This window comes from Dendrobates tinctorius, unplaced genomic scaffold (genome assembly GCF_039654945.1).
Source record: "Dendrobates tinctorius isolate UK_male_01 unplaced genomic scaffold, ASM3965494v1 ptg000005l, whole genome shotgun sequence".
NCBI classification, from domain to species: domain Eukaryota; kingdom Metazoa; phylum Chordata; class Amphibia; order Anura; family Dendrobatidae; genus Dendrobates; species Dendrobates tinctorius.
The window spans coordinates 30,721,278-30,740,745 of NW_027361673.1; the positions used below are offsets into that span (position 1 = coordinate 30,721,278).

General features: G+C 49.9%; 1 protein-coding gene across 1 annotated transcript in view; it reads right to left on the bottom strand.

Moving 5' to 3' along the window:
- CAPN7 (calpain 7) overlaps positions 1-1,565 on the bottom strand; it is a 115,027-nt gene extending 113,462 nt beyond the window's left edge. Inside the window, exon 1 of the mRNA XM_073569230.1 lies at positions 792-1,565. Coding sequence (XP_073425331.1) covers positions 792-893 — 102 coding nt within the window. The 5' untranslated portion in view covers positions 894-1,565. The remainder of the gene's footprint in view (positions 1-791) is intronic.
- Between the last annotated feature and the right edge of the window lie 17,903 nt (positions 1,566-19,468).

Below are 19,468 nucleotides of genomic sequence, written 5' to 3' on the forward strand. Positions count from 1 at the left end.
ACGCCGAAGCTACTCGGTTAGCACGAGCGTGCTGGGATAACAACTTATTGGAGCACGTTCGATCATCACTAGACAGGATACCAGCACACAGTTAAAATGAGCAGCCTTGGACTAGTCCAGGTACATGCATGCCAACATTAAAGAGCTTTTTTAACCAGTTCAATACCGCTCCATTTTTCTCAGTTGATGACCAGGCAAGTTTTCAGCTGTTTTTCGTACATGCGGTTTTAAGTGCTTCAGGATTTTTTCTTGATCTGATAGTTAAATCATTTTTGTCCTTTTATTTTATTCATTAGACAAAGTTACAGGGCAAATTCGGAGACCTGCCTGACTGCAGAGCTGACCGGCACATGATGAAGCCCAGCACATCCTTCTCGATCACATGATCACTGGGTCCAGAGGAGGTAGAGCTGTCCCCACTTCCTATTCTGCATACACATTGCTTACTCATCGGGAACGAGGTGCCTAGTCCAAGAGGAGGGGTCCGATGGCTTCTACCTGCCCGCCAACCAGACTGACTCTCTGTATATCTGCCAGTCTAGCTGAGGGGGCAGGAAGAAGTCAGAGGGTCCCTGTCTCTTGGAGGGGATACTTCTTCCCTAAACATGATTTCAGCTGTTCTTCTCTAAACCAAAGTGTTTCAGAATAAAACAGTTATTTAGACTGCAGAAGTCAGACGCTTCTGGCCCGGGCTGCCTGAATCAGCTGACACTTTCCTTTTAAAAGACAGTAGCCAGTGGCCTTGGTTACAGAAGGGTCCATTATTCTATGTCGGACCCTGAATCCCATACCTTGTAATAGAAGACGGCTTCCTTGTATTTTCCTGTTTGATCGTTGACGACCGCTAACTTTGCAAACTTCAGGGCATCCAGTTCTAGTGTGGAGGCATCCATGGTGACAGCTGGAGAGCACAAGGTGGCAGTGAGGAATAAATACTGGAAGATACGATGATGTGCCCGCACCAGGCACTCCAGGGGTCTTCAGGAGTGTGTATTGGGGCGTCTTCTTTCTTATAGTCCTGGAGCCAGTCAGTGAGCAGGAGATCGGCTGCTTCCTGATCGTCAGATCGCTGTCCAGCCTAGATTGTCTGCCTCATAGTCCGTCCTCGGGGTGTCCTGCGGGACCCATCATACCTGTGCCAGGGCGGGATACACCAGGAGGCGGCAGGGCACCATTGCCAGGCTGGGGTGGGCAGCAGCCGATCTGAAGAGCCTTTATAAACCTTCCTGGTAATGCAGCGCTGTCTTCTATGGGAAGGTCTCCTGCGTCTGGTGCCCTCACACAGGGCAGTGCCAGGCTGCCCGGCTGCGCGCAGACATGGAGGGGTTTGTGTTCGGGCACACTGTCACTTCCTCCCGTGCTGAGTCGGGAGCCGCCTCCTCCTCCGTCACTGACACAGCAGCCTCCTCCTCCCCGCTCACCTGCTGCTAAGCACAGGGCTGCCAGTCACACAATGCGGAACAGAACCGGCCGCGTCCCTCCTCCGGCCTGACAGGCAGGAGAGGACCTTCCACGGGGCGACCAGTGTGGAGAATGCGGCTTCCTGTTAGTACTGGGCATGCGCAGATGTAGCTGACGCTTAGTTACCTGCTCAGAGAGACTTCTGGACGTCACACTGAATGAAAGTTCCCATGTTATTGGTGGCGTCCAAACAGGTTACAGCTATCATTTTTCCAGGGTTGGTGTGATAAAAGCTTGATTCTGATTGGGCACTGTGAGTCTGGGTTACACACGCTAGAGACATGAGAACTAATGTTGGGAGCAATTTTCTTATTTAGTAGGAATGTACATAGATTTATCACAGTACTCAGGGGTCAGTGTTGGGACCTATTGTCTTCAACATATTAACGATCTGGTAGAAGGTTTACACAGTAAAACATCGATATTTGCAGATAATACAAAACTATGTAAAGCAGTCAATACAAGAGAAGATAGTATTCTGCTACAGATGAATCTGGATAAGTTGAAAACTTGGACCGAAAGGTGGCAGATGCGGTTTAACATTGATAAATGTAAGGTTATACACAGGGCCGGACTGGGACTAAAATTCAGCCCTTGCATCTGAAGTTACACAGGCCCACTAGTCACATGGTGACTATATAATATCTTTATACACTTGTAGGTTACAAGAAGTGAGAGGAGACTATACGACTATATAACATGTAGTCAGAGCTGTGCCCAGGATTTCAGCTCAGTCCTATTTATTGCTTTTAGGTACAGTACTCCTCCCAAAGCTCTGTCCCCTTTTGTATGCATGATTACAGAATTCCTGGCAGAACTGCTATCCATTGGGCAACCAGTTCCCCTGGTCATTGCTGCCCTTATCATACCTCCCAACTTTTGAAGAAGGGAAAGAGGGACAAAGACTGCGTGCGCCGCTGCAAATTTTAGGCCACGCCCGGCCACACCCATTTCACAACTAGTCACACCCATGTCCACGCCTAATCGCACCCCTTTAGCACTGCTGATCACACTGACTGGTACTGAGGGCACAGTGGCTGGCATTATGGGTACACTGACTGGCACTAAGGAAGAGAGAAAACAGAGAGAGAAAAAAAAAAGAGGGAAAGAAAGGAGAGCGAGAGAAAAAGAAAGGAGAGCGAGAGAGAAAGAAAGAACAGAGAGACAAAGAAAGAACAGAGAGAGAGAGAAAGAAGTAAAGAAAAGGAAGAACAGAGAGAAAGAAAGAAAGATTAGAGAGCGAAAGAAAGAACAGAGAGAGAAAGAAAATGAGGAAAAGACAGAACAGAGAATGAGAAATAAAGAACAGAGAAAGACATAAAGAAAGATTCTATAAAGATACTATAGCAGCCCGGCTCCCATTGTAGTGCCCACCTGAGCCTCCCGCTGCAGGACATATCATGATCCGCTCACATGGCCGGCATCCCCAATTCCATGGCGATCCCGCTGTCTGCGCTGTCGGAGGAGGACACGATAATGGATCTGAAGCATTCCTGGTTCCGTCACAATCTCCTCATGAAATTACCTCATTTCCGGTCAGCTTCCAACACATCACTTCAGGTGGAACGTCATGTGTGTGTTTTAAAATGCTCCTCGTGGCTCCGCCATGTACTCCTGTGTCCGTGGGAAAAGCCCGCTTTGTATGCTTCGTATACACACGGCTCCACTCCGTATACCCCATACACACGCGGCTCTGCTCCGTACACCAAGTACACACACTGCTCTGCTCCGTACACGCGTGGCTCCGCACACCTCGTACACACGGCTCCGCTCCGTACACCTCGTACACACACGGCTCCGCTCCGTACACCTCGTACACACGGCTCCACTCCGTACACCTCGTACACACGCGGCTACGCTTCATACACACGCGGCTCCGCTCCGTACACCTCGTACACACGCGGCTCCGCTCCTTACACCTCGTACACACGCGGCTCCGCTACGTACACCTTGTACACACACGGCTCCGCTCCGTACACCTCGTACACACACGGCTCCGCTCCGTACACCTCGTACACACACAGCTCTGCTACATCTACCCTGTAAACCCCTCCTGACCCCACACATTCTTACCTCATCCAGCACCATGACAACAGCACAGCAGAGTCTTGCAGACACCAAGAGGCAAGGCTGAGCGCACAGGACCTGTGATGAGGTCACAGGAGGGGCGGAGTCAGGGGTCACATGATCAGGGGTCTGGACAAAGGCTCCTGATCATGTGACCCCTGACTCCTCCCCTCCTGTGACCTCATCACAGGTCCTGTGAACAGAGAAGAGAGCAGGCAAGCGACGCTGTGAGTGGCTGCGGGGGGGGAGGTCTCATGCTACGGCGAGGATGGGGTGTGTGGGGGGGCGTGGCGGCTTATCTCCCTGCAGTGCGGGAGGGTTGGAAACTATAACCACCGTGCCCGCAGTGGGCCGGCGGCAGGAGCAACAGCCAGGCCAGTGGCTGCATCAGCTGGCAAGCGGCCAGATGATCGGGCGCTGCCGCCCGCAGCCCACATGATAGCGGCCCAGCGGGAAAATGCCCGGTTGGTTATATTACCAATCCGGGCCTGGTTATACACATGGGAAGAAGGAATCAATATCACCATTACACACTGAACGGGAAACCACTGGGTAAATCTGACATGGAGAAGGACTTGGGGATCCTAGTTAATGATAAACTTACCTGGAGCAGCCAGTGCCATGCAGCGGCTGTCAAGGCAAACAGGATCATGGGGTGCATTAAAAGAGGTCTGGATACACATGATGAGAGTATTAGATAGACCGCACATGGAGGGGATGGGGGAACTGCAATACCCAGAGAGATTAGCAAAATTGGGATTATTTAGTCAAGAAAAAAGACGACTGAGGGGCGATCTAATAACCATGTATAAGTATATAAGGGGACAATACAAATATTGGTGCCCCTGTGAGGCAGGGGGGCCCACCTGCCCCCAGCGCAGACTTCCCCCGCCGCCACTGCATTGAACTATATTGGCGGGCCCCCCTGCCCCTATACCGGTACAGTTCAAAGCAATGATGGAGGAGAGAGCGTAAGCTGACGCTCCCTCTCCCATCATTCCCCACTCTGCCTCTGACTCTGCGGGTGCGTGATGACGTCATCGCGCTCTCACTGTGTGCCAGGCAGAGCAGGAGGCGGGAGCAGCGCGGGCACGAGGAGAAGAGGTGAGGTGTGTTTTTTTTTTAATATATCTGTGTGAGGTACTGGACTGTGGGGCCATTCAGAGGGACGGCTAAATACTATGCTGGGCTATTTACCATGCTGGACTATATACCATGCTGGGCTATATACTATGCCTTGCTCTATATCATGTTGGGCTATATACCATGTGATGCTGGGCTATATAATATGCTGGGCTATATACCATGTGCTGGGCTATATACCATGCTGGGCTATATGCCATGTGGTGCTGGGCTATATACCATGCTGGGCTATATACTATGCTGGGCTACATACCATGTGGTGCTGGGCTATATACCATGCTGGGCTATATACCATGCTGGGCTATATACTGTTATTGGCTGGCGGAACGCACCAAATAATAAAGATGGTATGAGGTGCGTTCGCAGCCCGGGGTCCACCGTGCAGAGATGGAAACCTGCTGCTTAGTAATGGTGGTGAGTATACGGCAAATAATAAAGAAACACGCAGCTTAGCATCACCAGGAGTGTACAGGAGCGAGTTCTGTTGATTCCCAGAACCGCGGAGCCGCACAATGTAAGTGCCGAAGCCTGTTAAATTCATGGAGCTCGGCCGGATGAGCGCTAGTATACTCGTATATAGCGCTGTGTCTACAGGACTCCGCCCCAAGGACACGGGGTTAGAGTCCCTCTAGTCCACTAGCGCTCGGTGCCGCTGCAGCGGAGCCAGCAAGAGACCAAACGAGAGATAACGCACCAGTGTGCACTGCACCGCTCTGGCAGACGCCACTAACCACCCAGAGTGGGGAGGAAAGCGCTAGAGTTGCGCACGGCGACACACTGGCGGCTACTGCTACCTGGCGCGGTACGACAGTGCCCTGAGCAGGGAGGCACAGTCAGACGCTAGCACGTGCAGAGGACTGAGATGCACTGTGGCATATAGCCTAGCCACTGACAGGCGCTGACTCTAACCACTAGACCCTAACAACATACACAACCAAGGGTAGGGGCTTCATAATGAGTCATTCACGGTAACAAGCATCCGTCATCATACACACCATAAGCCACAAGAGTCTATACTAGCGCATGGCCAAGCGGCCATACGACTCTTTTATAGCGGCGTCCTTCTGGGACCTTCCCAGTAGTGCAACAATCCAAGCAGGAGCAGGACTGCACATGTGACCTCCGACCTACAATGAGAGGTCATCCCACGGGCATGCTCAGTACCCAAAAGATAGGACTTAGTCCCAGAAGCGTCTACTTGCTGCTGACTCAAGCATGGAGTTATAGCAGAGCCAGAAGGAGCAACCAGACGCCTAGCATGAGCCTGGGCAAAATGCCTGGAGCGACATCTCTGCGGCTGCTGAGGAATGGGAGACTGCAGAGAACATGGCTTGAGATTCCCCCTGTGCAGTGGGGGAAACTCAACGCCTAACATTACGCCCCCTCCCCCCTGAGCCTCACTATGCTCAAAGGACGCAATGAGCAGAGGAGCGTGGATGTTTTCCACAGGTTCCCAGGTCTGATCCTCTGGGCCATGACCTTTCCAGTCCACTAGATAATACTTTTTGCCACGTACCACCCTGCAGCCCACAATGGCCTCTGCCTCATACTCCTCCGAGGACAAGTCCGATGTCCCGGCATATGACTCGGAGAACCGGGACAAGTGGACGGGCTTAAGGAGGGAAACGTGGAAGGTGTCGGTGATACCCAGGAGTGGAGGAAGGGCCAGCCGGTAGACCACAGGTTTAACCTGTTCGAGGACCTTGAAGGGACCTATGTAGCGAGGTGTGAACTTAGTGGACTCGACCCGCAGCCTGATGTTACGGGCGAAGAGCCACACTAAGTCGCCAGGGTGAAGGTTGGAGCAGGGCGCCGGTGTGCGTCCGCGGAGACCCTCATTCGCTCCTTGGAGGCCTGGATGGCATCCTGAGTGCAGTCCCAAATAACAGTATAGAAAAGAAGAAAGGAATAGGCCACAAAAAACGGGATCACCCTAAGGCAGGAAATAGCATAAAATCAAGCTTTTATTGAACACAGACAAGCACAAAACATTTAAAAACATTAAAAATAGTCACACATGTGACATACATACAGACAGTACTAGGCTTATAATAAAGCCAACCACCTACAGCAATTACTCCACAGTATTGCAACTTAAATAGAACACCCTCAATTCATATAAATAGCATACTATGATAAAATAAAAAGCCAACCAGCAAAATGTATTGAGCAGTGTCCTAGAAAGCACACACTAGGCTCTATTGGCAATATGGTAGGGCAGTTCAGAGCACATAAGGATAAATAGTCTAGGCTAAAATAGCCCCCTATAGAAAGAGGCACAGATTAGCATAATTTGTAGAGGGAACCCATATGGAGTAAAGCCAGGCAGAGCCAGGACCCGACGGGTGTCGCCACCCTAGGTGGCTTCGTCAGTGGTAGGGCCTAGTGTGTGCTTTCTAGGACACTGCTCAATACATTTTGCAGGTTGGCTTTTTAAGCCTGTGATTTTTTCAAACCTTATGCACTTTATATGGGTGGGTAAGCCGCTTTTGGTAACACGTTTACATTTTTTTGTATTTAACGTGTTTCCTGCTTTGCAGTGACCTCTAGCCATTATTATGTGCCTTGTCATATAGGGCCTTAAACCAACATCTAATGTGCTTACATTTACATGGAAATCTAATGTCTGCATTTTTTGCATAGGCACTGGTTGTATTTCACATTCTTATTATATCATGGTATGCTGTTTATATGAATTGAGGGTGTTCTATTTAAGTTGCAATACTGTGGAGTAATTGCTGTAGGTGGTTGGCTTTATTATAAGCCTAGTACTGTCTGTATGTATGTCACATGTGTGACTATTTTTAATGTTTTTAAATGTTTTGTGCTTGTTTATCTGTGTTCAATAAAAGCTTGATTTTATGCTATTTCCTACCTTAGGGTGATCCCGTTTTTTGTGGCCTATTCCTTTCTTCTTTTCTATACTACTACGTTGTTTGTATAGGCCATGGTTGGATCCCTTTAAATAGATCTGTGGTGCCCCCTTCATTTGACTTGGTCCCAAATATCACGTGCCTCCACCGCCCAGTTTGCCACCCTAGAGTCAGTGGATGACACGGGCATGGGCACAGGGACGCGCGGATACTGGCCGTAATTAAGGAGGAATGGGGTCTGAACTGTGGAGTCAGCCACAGAGTTGTTCAAAGCGAATTCCGCCCATGGTAGCAAGGATGCCCAGTGATCCTGCCTGGCCGAGACAAAATGTCGCAGGTATGTGATCGGGGTCTGGTTGGCCCTCTCTACCAACTCGTTCGTCTCGGGATAAGTCGAGGAGAGATTTAGCTCAATGCTGAGCAAGCGACAGAGCTCTCTCCAGAACCGAGACGGAAACTGGGGACCCTGGTCACTGACAATCTTGTCTGGCATGCCGTGTAGGCAAAAGACATGTTTGATGAACAACACTGCCAGGTCCCGTGTGGAAGGTACCGGAGAAAGGGGAACCAGGTGGACCATTTTAGAGAAATGGTGCCAACCCAAATCACAGTGCTGCCACTGGACTTGGGCATGCCCACCACGATGCCCATGCCAACCATTTCCCAGGGACTGTCCGCCACCGGCAGGGGGTAACGTAGCCCAGTGGGCCGTTGTCGGGGAGACCTATTCTTGATGCAGGAGATGCACGCCAGAATGTAGTCTCCGACGTCTCGGGCCATATGCGGCCACCAAGAGGTCCTCGCCAGTAGCTCAGATGTCCTCTTTGTCCCAAAGTGTCCACCCACCCTAGACGCGTGAGCCTCAGAGAGGACCTCCAGTCGCAAACGGGCAGGGACAAAAGTCTTTCCCGGAGGCACCGACTCAAGGGCAACCAGAGCCACAGTCCTCAGACTCTCAGATGGGACAATTAGCCGAGGCTCCTCATTGTGATATCGGCGGTCGTGCCCGCCGATGCCCCATCAGCGGCGGCAGCCGCCGCAGCCTCTCCTCACCTGCGCGCCACCGTCCGTGCGCGCGCCTGTCCTGCCTGCACGCACCGGCCTTAGGTTGCGGGCGCGCGCCCGTCCGTCCTCGGCATCTGGCCATGGGCGGCGCTGAGGGGCCGGGCTTGAGGAGCACTTCCGGGCGCTAAGGTACTTCAGGCGTCCTCCCTAGGAGGAGGGCACCTGGTGATTGTGTGGATCTCCCGCTCCGTTCTGGCCGCACTCCTACTTTCTTGTGCTACTTCTTGGTGCTCGTCGCAGCATCGATTTTGTGTTGTGTCCGTCCCTCCTCCTAGCCTTGTTTCCCCTGGTCCGTTCTGACGTCCCTGTCTGTCCCTGCCTGTTGGTATTCTTTCCCCGGTCGGTTCCCTGCCCCCCCTGCTCTCCCTGTTTACTCCAGTCCGGATTCTTTTGCTTAAATCCCCCTAAGGTTTCCTCGTCTGTCCGTCTCCCCGCTGTGCCTCGCCCCGTCGCCCCACGGGCTTTTCTGCTGGGTTCCTCCTTCCTCTGATACTCCCACCTAGGTACTCTTGTCTTTGTCCATAGTTCCTTGTCCTGCCTCGAGCCTGGCTTCTCCCTGAGCCGTCCCTCTTGGTACCGGCTGTCGCGGTTTGACCCCTGTGGTCTTGCCCCTAACGATCCCTGTATAGGGGTTGGTCATCACCTGGCGCGCTCGGCTCAGGGGCTCCGGATCCGCAACCCAGAGGGTCCACTGTCGGACGTAGTTTGCTCCTGAGCGTCACACTCATCCTCTTCCGCTGACACCACGGAGCGAGAGAGAGCATCAGTCCGGATGTTCTTCTCACCGGAAAGGAAATGAAGGGTGAAGTGGAACCGAGAGAAGAAAAGGGACCATCTGGCCTGGCGAGAATTCAGCCGCTGGGCTGTCTGTGGGTATACCAAGTTCTTATGGTTTATGAACACCTGGAAAGGGAACCGAGCCCCTTCTAGGAGGTGTCTCCACTCTGAGAAGGCCAATTTAATTTCTAGCAACTCCCTGTCCCTGAGGGAATAGTCCCCACTCCGCCGGTGAAAAGGTCTTAGAATAGAAGAAGCAAGGGTGCTTCCGACCCTGAGCGTCCTTCTGGAAGAAGACCGCTCCAGCACCGACGGAAGAGGCATCCACCTCCAAGATGAATGGCTTATCTACATTGGGACGATGTAGAATGGGAGCACTAGCAAAGTGGGACTTGATGGAGGAAAAGGCCTTGGAGACTTGTTCCGACCATAAATTGGGGTTTGCTCCCTTCTTGGTGAGGGCAACCAAGGGAGCTACCAAGGTGGAGAAGTGGGGAATAAACTGTCGGTAGTATTTCACGAAACCCAGAAAGTGCTGCACCGCTTTGAGGGAGTGGGGTTCCTGCCAGTCCATTACTGCCTGCAGTTTGGCAGGATCCATAGCCAAACCCTGGGCAGAGATGATATAGCCCAGGAAAGGCAAGGACTCCTGCTCGAACAGGCACTTCTCCAACTTGGCATAGAGGGAGTTGGCCCGTAAGCAGTCGAAGACTTTGCAAACCTCTCAGTCAATATCTGGAGAGAAGATGAGGATATCATCCAGATAGACCACCACCGAGGTGGAGAGCATATCTCAAAAGATATCGTTTACAAAGTCTTGGAAGATGGCTGGGGCATTACAGAGCCCAAAGGGCATGACAAGATATTCGTAATGGCCAACCCTGGTGTTAAAGGCCATCTTCCATTCGTCCCCCTCACAAATGCGTATCAGGTTATAGGCTCCCCACAGATCCAGCTTGGAAAAAACCCTCGCTCCTCATAACCTATCAAACAGTTCCGATATCAGGGGCAGATGATACTTGTTCTTAACGGTTATGGCGTTAAGACCCCTGTAATCGATGCAGGGACGTAATTCTCCATTCTTCTTTTGGACAAAGAAGAACCCGCTCCCGCCGGTGACACCGACTTCCTAATGAATCCTCTTGCCAGATTCTCCCTGATATACTGAGACATGGCCCCTGTCTCTGGGAGAGATAGGGGATAGACACGGCCCCGAGGAGGCTCAGCACCAGGCAAGAGGTCAATAGGACAGTCGTAAGGGCGGTGCGGCGGAAGGGTCTCTGCCGCCTTCTTAGAGAAAACATCTGCATACTGTTGATAGGGCTTGGGAAGCGAGGAGAGATCTGCGGGAACCTCAGTGGTAGCAACCTGTACGCAGTCCCTCAGACACCTACCCTCACAGGACTTGTTCCAACCGAGAATTTTCCCCGAGGACCACTCTATATGAGGAGAGTGAAATCGTAACCAGGGAACCCCTAAGAGCACCTGGTCGATACCTTCGGGCATTACAAGTAGAGATAACCTCTCCTGATGAGAAGGAGACAGTGAGAGCCTCAGTGGAGCAGTCTGGTGGGTGATCTGGGAAGATAGTGTCACACCATTCACCACTCTGATAGTGACTGGTTGGGGTAGCAAGACCAGGGGGATTGCGTGTTGTTAGGCGAAAGCAGATGACATGAAATTGCCCTCCGCGCCGGAGTCCACACAAACCTCCACGATCAGAGTGGAAGAGTTGAACTCCAGCCAGCGTGAGCTTGAGGAGAAAGTCGCTGTGTCTAGTAGGCCCCCTCCGATAACCACTAGATGTGAGCGTTCCCGACCGCTGTGGGCACTGGTTGGCAAGGTGGCCAGTCTGCCGACAATGGAAACAGACCATGGGTACCCACGCGGACCGGAACTTGGAACCCGTGCAGGATACCTCCATGGCCTCTGGAGGCTCGGGCGCGTGACCTGGAGGCTCCAGCGGTCTAGCAAATGTTGGTGCCAACCTATACCTCTGACTGGACTGGGAGCGCTCCAGCCCTCGCTCCGTGAAACGAAGGTTGATGCGGGTGGAGACGGTAATGAGCTCCTCCAGAGTAATGGGAACCTCCCTGGTGGCCAGGGCGTCTGATGTGATCAGCAAGACCTCTCCAGAATATAGGTATGAGAACCTTATCTGGCCATTCCAGCTCTGAGGCCAGAGTCCTGAAGAGGATGGTATACTGGCTGACCAAAGACGAACCCTGAGTTAATGCCAGCAACTTAAGTGCGGTGTTGTGCGTGACCCGAGGTCCCAGAAAAACCTGCTTCAGAGTGACCAGAAAATGAGTGGCACTCTCTACCAGGGGATCACCGCGCTCCCACAGCGGGGTGGCCTACTCCAAGGCCCTGCCCGACAGGAGGGAGATGATGAATCCCACGTTAGTCCGCTCAGAGGGGAATCGTGTGGCCAGCAACTCTAGGTGAATGGAGCACTGGCTCACGAAACCTCTGCAGGATGCACTATCGTCTGAGAACTTCTCTGGCAGCGGGAGACGGGACAAAGTCGGGGCAGGGATGGCTGTGGAGACACGGGAGACAGCCTCTGTGGCTTCTTGAACTGCGACCGAGGTAACATCCACAGCTGAGGTTGAACGCTCTAGTGCTGCCAACCTGCCCTCCAGCTGCTGGATGTACCCATGCAGTTGCTGGTCATCCGCCATTACTAGCCACACCCTGGCGCTAGTATAATGTTAGGGGCTGGCGGAACGCACCAAATAATAAAGATGGTATGAGGTGCATTTGCAGCCCAGGGTCCACCGTGCAGAGGTGGAAACCTGCTGCTTAGTAATGGCGGTGAGTATACGGCAAATAATAAAGAAACACACGCAGGTTAGCATCACCCGGTGTGTACGGGAGCGAGTTCGGTTGATTCACAGAACCGCGAAGTCGCACAATGTAAGAGCCCCCCTGCCTCCCCTGTTTCCGTGTTCTTGCGGTCTCTTCCTTTGCAAGCGCTACTCAGACCTGAGTAGGACATTATGGGCTATGGATAGCCTGACTTAATGATAGCGCTGTGAGGGAACATACTTTATTCATGTTCACTATGGGGGTATACTATGGTGGGAGGGATCTATTGATTAACATGGCTTGATCACTACTGCACATTTCTCGGTTTTGGTGTCCATTTGAGTACTTTGTCTATTTTATTATATAGCTTGTCCGTGTGTCATTTTAACAAATTTTTGTATGTGGCAATAAAGGATATGTATATTTTATTCAAAACTCCTATTGTCCTCAGGTTTTTGAGTTTGTCCATAGTGGAGTATTATAAGGCACTTATAGGGTGTGCGCACATCCGGTGCTTAGGTAATATGAGTCTGATTTATGTGTTATTAAATGTAAGAGCCAAAGCCTGTTAAATTCATGGAGCTCGGCTGGATGAGCGCTAGTATACAGACACAGGACTTCGCCCCAAGGACACGGGGTTAGAGTCCCTCTAGTCCACTAGCACTCGGCGCTGCTGCAGCGGAGCCAGCAAGAGACCAAACGAGAGATAACGCACCATTGTGCACTGCACCGCTCTGGCGGACGCCACTAACCACCCAGAGTGGAGAGAAAAGCGCTAGAGTTGCGCACGGCGCCGCACTGGCGGCTACTGCTACCTGGCGTGGTACAACAGTGCCCTGAGCAGGGAGGCACAGTCAGACGCTAGCAAGTGCAGAGGACTGAGCTGCACTGTGGCATATAGCCTAGCCACTGACAGGCACTGACTCTGACCACTAGACCCTAACAACATACACAACCAAGGGTAGGGGCTTCATAATGAGTCATTCGCGGTAACAAGCATCCGTCATCATACACACCATAAGCCACAAGAGTCTATACTAGCGCATGGCCAAGCGGCCATACGACTCTTTTATAGCGGCGTCCTTCTGGGACCTTCCCAGTAGTGGACCAATCCGAGCAGGAGCAGGACCAGCGCATGTGACCTCCGACCTCCAGTGAGGTAGTCTCACGGGCATGCTCAGTACCCAAAAGATAGGACTTAGTCCCAGAAGCGTCTACTTGCTGCTGACTCAAGCATGGAGTTATAGCAGAGCCTAGCATGAGCCTGGGCAAGACGCCTGGAGCGACATCTCTGCTGAGCATGAATCTCTGCGGCTGCAGAGGAATGGAAGACCGCAGAGAACATGGCTTGAGATTCCCCCTGTGCAGTGGGGGAAACTTGACACCAAAGGCCAGGTTCACATAGCGTTAACACAGCCCGTTCAACATATAGCGTTGATGGGCTGCCTTAACGCTATAGCATAATGCAATATTCGTTATGCTATACTGCTAGCGCTGATGATTTATCAGCGCTAGCGGTGACAGAGCCTCAGACTCTGCAGGCCGCGTCCGAAGCTCTGTCAGTGCTTGATGGCACATCGCGAACGCGTCCCGCTTTATGGCATACGTCCCTGTCATGCCTGCCATGTCCGTTATGCCTGTCATGCCCGCCATGTCTGTTGTGCCGCATGACCCCTGGAGCAGTGTGCACGTGCATTGAATTCTCATGCCCGCTGTCATGAACTCATTTTCTGCTCCACCAGTTCCCCTTCCGTTCTCCCTCTGGTGGTGACAGGAGGTACTGCGGTTGGCTTAAGTGGTAGTGATCTGCCACCTGATGAGGAAGATAACATTTGGATCTCTGGAGTATCAGACTGGATATAAGACAGCCGACGCAATATCCGGGTGCTGGTGATTCAGTCTGCTTCTCAGGTCCTGGACTTCAGCTCTCTTCCAGTCTTCTCAAGTTAAGTTTGTTTTTTGCTAATGTTCACACTTGCGCTTGTTGGTCAATTCAGTTTTTTGTATAATCAGCCTGCCCCTGCTGGGGCTATGCTGAAATTCCACTCCTATTAATCAGTATTTGCCAATCTGCTTTTTGTCCCTTATTAGATTGGCCTCTTTTTTGCTCTGTCTCAGAATATTTCAGAGTGCTGATATAGGTTTAGAAGTCTAATGACTTCAGGGTTAATTTTGCTATCATAAGTGTTGGACAATATTTTTGTAGGTTTTTTTAGGCAGATTGCATACAGTGTCTTTCCTTTTCTGTCCTTTTTAGTTAGCCGGGCCCCATTGTTTGCTCAGCCTATTTTCCTGCCTTTGTTTGTATTTTCATCTTGATTCACAGTCAATACATGTGGGGGGCTGTCTTTCCTTTGGGGTCTGCTCTGGGGCAGTTAGTTTTCCTCTTTTCCTGCTTTAGGCTTATGTAGTTCTCCGGTTGTGACGAGGCATCTAGGACCAACGTAGGAACGCTCCACGACTGCTGCTAGTTGTGCGGTTAAGATCAGGGATCTGCAATCTGCATAGTTACCAACTTCTCTGGTTTTCTGAGACTTAGCTTGTTGTCTTTTTTCCTCCTTGGTTTCCCATTCATAACAGAATCACCAGCCATACCGCAGATTCTAGGGTACTCAAAAGTAGGAAAGAATTGTTAGAGAAAGAAAATAAAAAGTGTCAGAATTTTTTTTTTTATTTTGTATTTTTTCCTCTTTTTCTCTGGGGCCGTGGGAGGATTTTTTTCCTAATGGAGATTAAGCAACTGTCTGATCGTGTGGAGCAGCTTGCTGCTGAAGTACAGGGAATTTCCACCTACCTTATTCAGTCACATGCTGCTGAACCCAAGATTCCTACTCCTGATGTGTTTTCTGGGGATCGGTCTAAATTTCTGAATTTTAAGAATAATTGTAAATTATTTCTTGCTTTGAAGCCTAACTCATCGGGGAGCTCTGTGCAGCAGGTTAAAATTGTCATCTCCTTGCTGCGCGGCGATCCCCAGGATTGGGCTTTTTCTCTGACACCTGAAAAGCCTATTCTGACTCATGTGGATGCATTTTTTCAGGCCTTGGTTTTGTTGTATGATGAACCTAATACAGTTGATCAAGCTGAGAGAACCCTGTTGGCATTAAACCAGGGTCAGGATCCTGCAAAGTTGTACTGTCAAAAATTCCAAAAGTGGGCGGTCCTTACTACATGGAATGATAGTGCATTGGCAGCTCTCTTTCGGAAAGGTTTGTCAGAGACCGTAAAAGATGTTATGGTGGGATTTCCTGTTCCCTCTGGTGTGGATGGCTCTATGTCATTAGCCATTCAAGTTGATCGGCGTTTACGTGAACGTAAAACTACACGGGAGGCGCTGCCACCTTTTGAACAAATTTCTGAACCTATGCAATGTGATGGGGTTTTGTCTAGGGCGCAACATCGGGAGTTTAGAAGGCGTAATAAGCTGTGTTTTTTCTGTGGAGACACCTCTCATACTATTTCTGTCTGCCCTAAACGAGAGAAACGTTTTGCGCACACATTTGCTGTGGGCAGTATACAACCTAAGTTCCTTTTGCCAATTACTCTGATCTGCTCCTTGTCCACATTTTCCACTAAGGCTTTTGTGGATTCAGGAGCAGCTCTGAATCTGATGGATTTGGACTTTGCTAAACGTTGTGGTTTGTCCATGACGCCTCTGCAGACACCCATTCCTTTGAGGGGTATTGATGCCGCTCCTTTGGCGGAGAATAAAAATCAGTTTTGGACCCAGGTGACAATGCGAGTTGCCCCAGACCACCAAGAAAATTGTAAATTTTTGGTGCTGCATAATTTGCATGATACTATTGTTCTGGGGTTCCCCTGGTTGCAAACTCATAACCCAGTTTTGGATTGGAAATCTGTGTCTGTGGTGAGTTGGGGTTGTCAGTGTGTTCTTAGGGACGCTCCTGTTTTCTCCACCTCTCCTCAGTCTCATGATATTCCTCATTATCTGGCTGATTTCTCTGATGTTTTTAGTGGGAGTAAGTCTGCGTCTTTGCCTACTCATAGGAGTTATGACTGTGCAGTTGAGTTGATGCCTGGGTGTAAATTTCCCAAGGGTCGGCTTTTCAACTTATCTGTACCCGAACATGATGCTATGCGATCCTATGTTAAGGAGTCGTTGGAGAAGGGCCATATTAGACCATCCTCGTCACCGTTAGGCTCTGTTTTTTTTGTGGCCAAGAAAGATGGTTCATTAAGACGGTGTATTGATTATCGTTCCCTTAACAAGATGACGGTTAAATATCAGTACCCGTTACCTCTGATGTCTGATTTATTCTCCAGAGTTAAGAGTGTCTGCTGGTTTACTAAGCTTGACCTCAGGGGGGCGTATAATCTTATTCGCATCAAGCACGAGGATGAATGGAAGACGGCGTTTAATACTCCGGAGGGACATTTTGAGTACCTGGTGATGCCTTTTGGGCTCTCTAATGCCCCTTCTGTCTTCCAATCCTTTATGAATTATATTTTCTGAGACTTTGTGGATAAGTTTTTGATCATCTATCTGGAGGATATTTTGATCTTTTCTAGTGATTGGGATTCCCATGTGGAACATGTCCGGACTGTGTTCCGGATTTTGAGGGAGAATTCCCTGTTTGTTAAGGGATCGAAGTGCCTCTTTGGTGTACAGAGGATTTCATTTTTGGGATTTATCTTGTCTCCATCGACTATTGAAATGGACCCGGCCAAGGTACAGGCCATTTATGATTGGGTTCAGCCTACTTCTTTGAAGCCTCTCCAGAAGTTTTGGGGTTTTTCTAATTTCTATCGTAAATTTACAGGTAATTTTTCTGGTATTGTCAAACCACTGACTGATCTGACCAAGAAGGGAGCTGATTTGCTTAATTGGTCTCCTGAGGCTGCCTCAGCATTTCAGGAGCTTAAGCGGAGATTTACTTCAGCTCCAGTTTTACGGCAACCTGATGTCTCACTTCCATTTCAAGTGGAGGTGGACGCTTCTAAGATTGGTGCAGGAGCTGTGTTGTCCCAAAAAGACCCTGTGACTTCTAAGATGAATCCCTGTGCCTTCTTTTCTCGAAAGTTTTCCCCATCTGAACGCAACTATGATGTGGGGAATCGGGAATTGTTGTCCATGAAATGGGCATTTGAGGAGTGGAGACATTGGTTGGAGGGAGCTAGACATCAATTTGTTGTCCTCACCGATCACAAGAATGTGATTTATCTGGAGTCGGCCAAACGCTTGAATCCTAGACAGGCTAGATGGGCCTTGTTTTTCACACGTTTTAATTTTGTGGTCTCTTTTCTTCCGGGCACTAAGAATGTTAAGGCAGACGCCCTTTCTTGGAGTTTCTTTGCTGATTCTCTTAATGTGACCGAGCCTACTACTATCCTAGGTGAAGGGGTAGTTCTTTCTGCCATTTCACCCGATTTGAGACGCGCCCTGGTGGAATTTCAGGAGGATAAACCTGAGCGTTGCCCTATGGGAAGATTGTATGTTCCTGACCAGTGGAGAAAGAGAGTGATGTCTGAAGTCCATTGCTCCGCATTGGCTGGTCATCCGGGTATTTTTGGTACCAGAGATTTGGGGAGTCGGTCGTTTTGGTGGCCTGCCTTATCTCGTGATGTCAGGAATTTTGTACAGTCCTGTGGGACTTGTTCTCAGTCTAAACCCTGTTCTCGTTCTAGTGGGTTGCTGATGCCCCTGCCGGTGCCCAAGAGGCCATGGACCCATATCTCAATGGATTTTATTTATGATCTTCCTGTCTCACAGAGAATGACTGTTATCTGGGTGATTTGTGAAAGTTTTTCGAAGATGGTCCATCTTGTACCACTCCCAAAGTTGCCATCTTCCGCTGAGTTGGTGCCCTTATTTTTACAACAGGTGGTTCGGTTACACGGGATTCCTGAGAACACTGTGTCCGATAGAGGGGTCCAGTTTGTTTCCAGATTCTGGAAAGCCTTTTGTTCCAATCTGGGAATTCAGTTATCCTTCTCCTCCGCGTTTCATCCCCAGACCAATGGGCAGACTGAGAGAACAAACCAGACCCTGGAGTCTTATTTAAGATGTTTTATATCTGCTGATCAAGATGATTGGGTCTCATTTTTGCCCTTGGACGAATTTGCGCTGAACAATAGAGCTAGTTCTGCCACTCTGATGTCACCCTTTTTCTGTAATTTTGGGTTTCATCCTCGATTCTCTTCAGGGCAAGTGGAATCTTCATCCTGCCCAGGTGTGGACACTGTGGTTGTGAGAATGCAGCAGATATGGGACCAAGTGGTGGATAAGTTGTCACTCTCTCAGGAAAAGGCCCAGCGTTTTTCCAACCGGCGTAGGACCATTGCCCCCGGTTTAAAGTGGGTGATATGGTTTGGCTGTCGTCTAAGAATATTCCTTTGAAGGTTGCATCTCCAAAATTTAAGCCAAGATTTATTGGACCTTATAAGATTTTGGAGATTCTTAATCCTGTTTCTTTTCGATTGGCTCTTCCAGTTACGTTCAAAATCCATAACGTATTTCACAAGTCACTGTTGAAGAGGTTTGTTGAGCCAGTAGTTCCTGTGGCGGCACCTCCTGATCCTGTATTGGTTAAAGGCAATGTGGAATATGAGGTAGGGAAAATATTGGATTCTCGTTTGGTTAGACGGAGACTTCAGTATTTGGTCAAATGGAAGGGTTATGGCCAGGAGGATAATTCTTGGGTCTCTGCCTCTGATATTCATGCCAATAAATTGGTTCGTGCTTTTCACCGTGCCCATCCTGATCGGCCTGGTGGCATGGATGAGGGTTCGGTGACCCCTCCTCAAGGGGGGGGTACTGTCATGAACTAATTTTCTGCTCCACCAGTTGAGAGTTCCCCTTCCGTTCTCCCTCTGGTGGTGACAGGAGGTAGTGCGGTTGGCTTAAGTGGTAGTGATCTGCCACCTGATGAGGAAGATAACGATTGGATCTCTGGAGTATCAGACTGGATATAAGACAGCCGACGCCCTATCCGGGTGCTGGTGATTCAGTCTGCTTCTCAGGTCCTGGACTTCAGCTCTCTTCCAGTCTTCTCAAGTTAAGTTTGTTTTTTGCTAATGTTCACACTTGCGCTTGTTGGTCAATTCAGTTTTTTGTATAATCATCCTGCCCCTGCTGGGGCTATGCTGAAATTCCACTCCTATTAATCAGTATTTGCCAATCTGCTTTTTGTCCCTTATTAGATTGGCCTCTTTTTGCTCTGTCTCAGAATATTTCAGAGTGCTGATATAGGTTTAGAAGTCTAATGACTTCAGGGTTAATTTTGCTATCAGAAGTGTTGGACAATATTTTT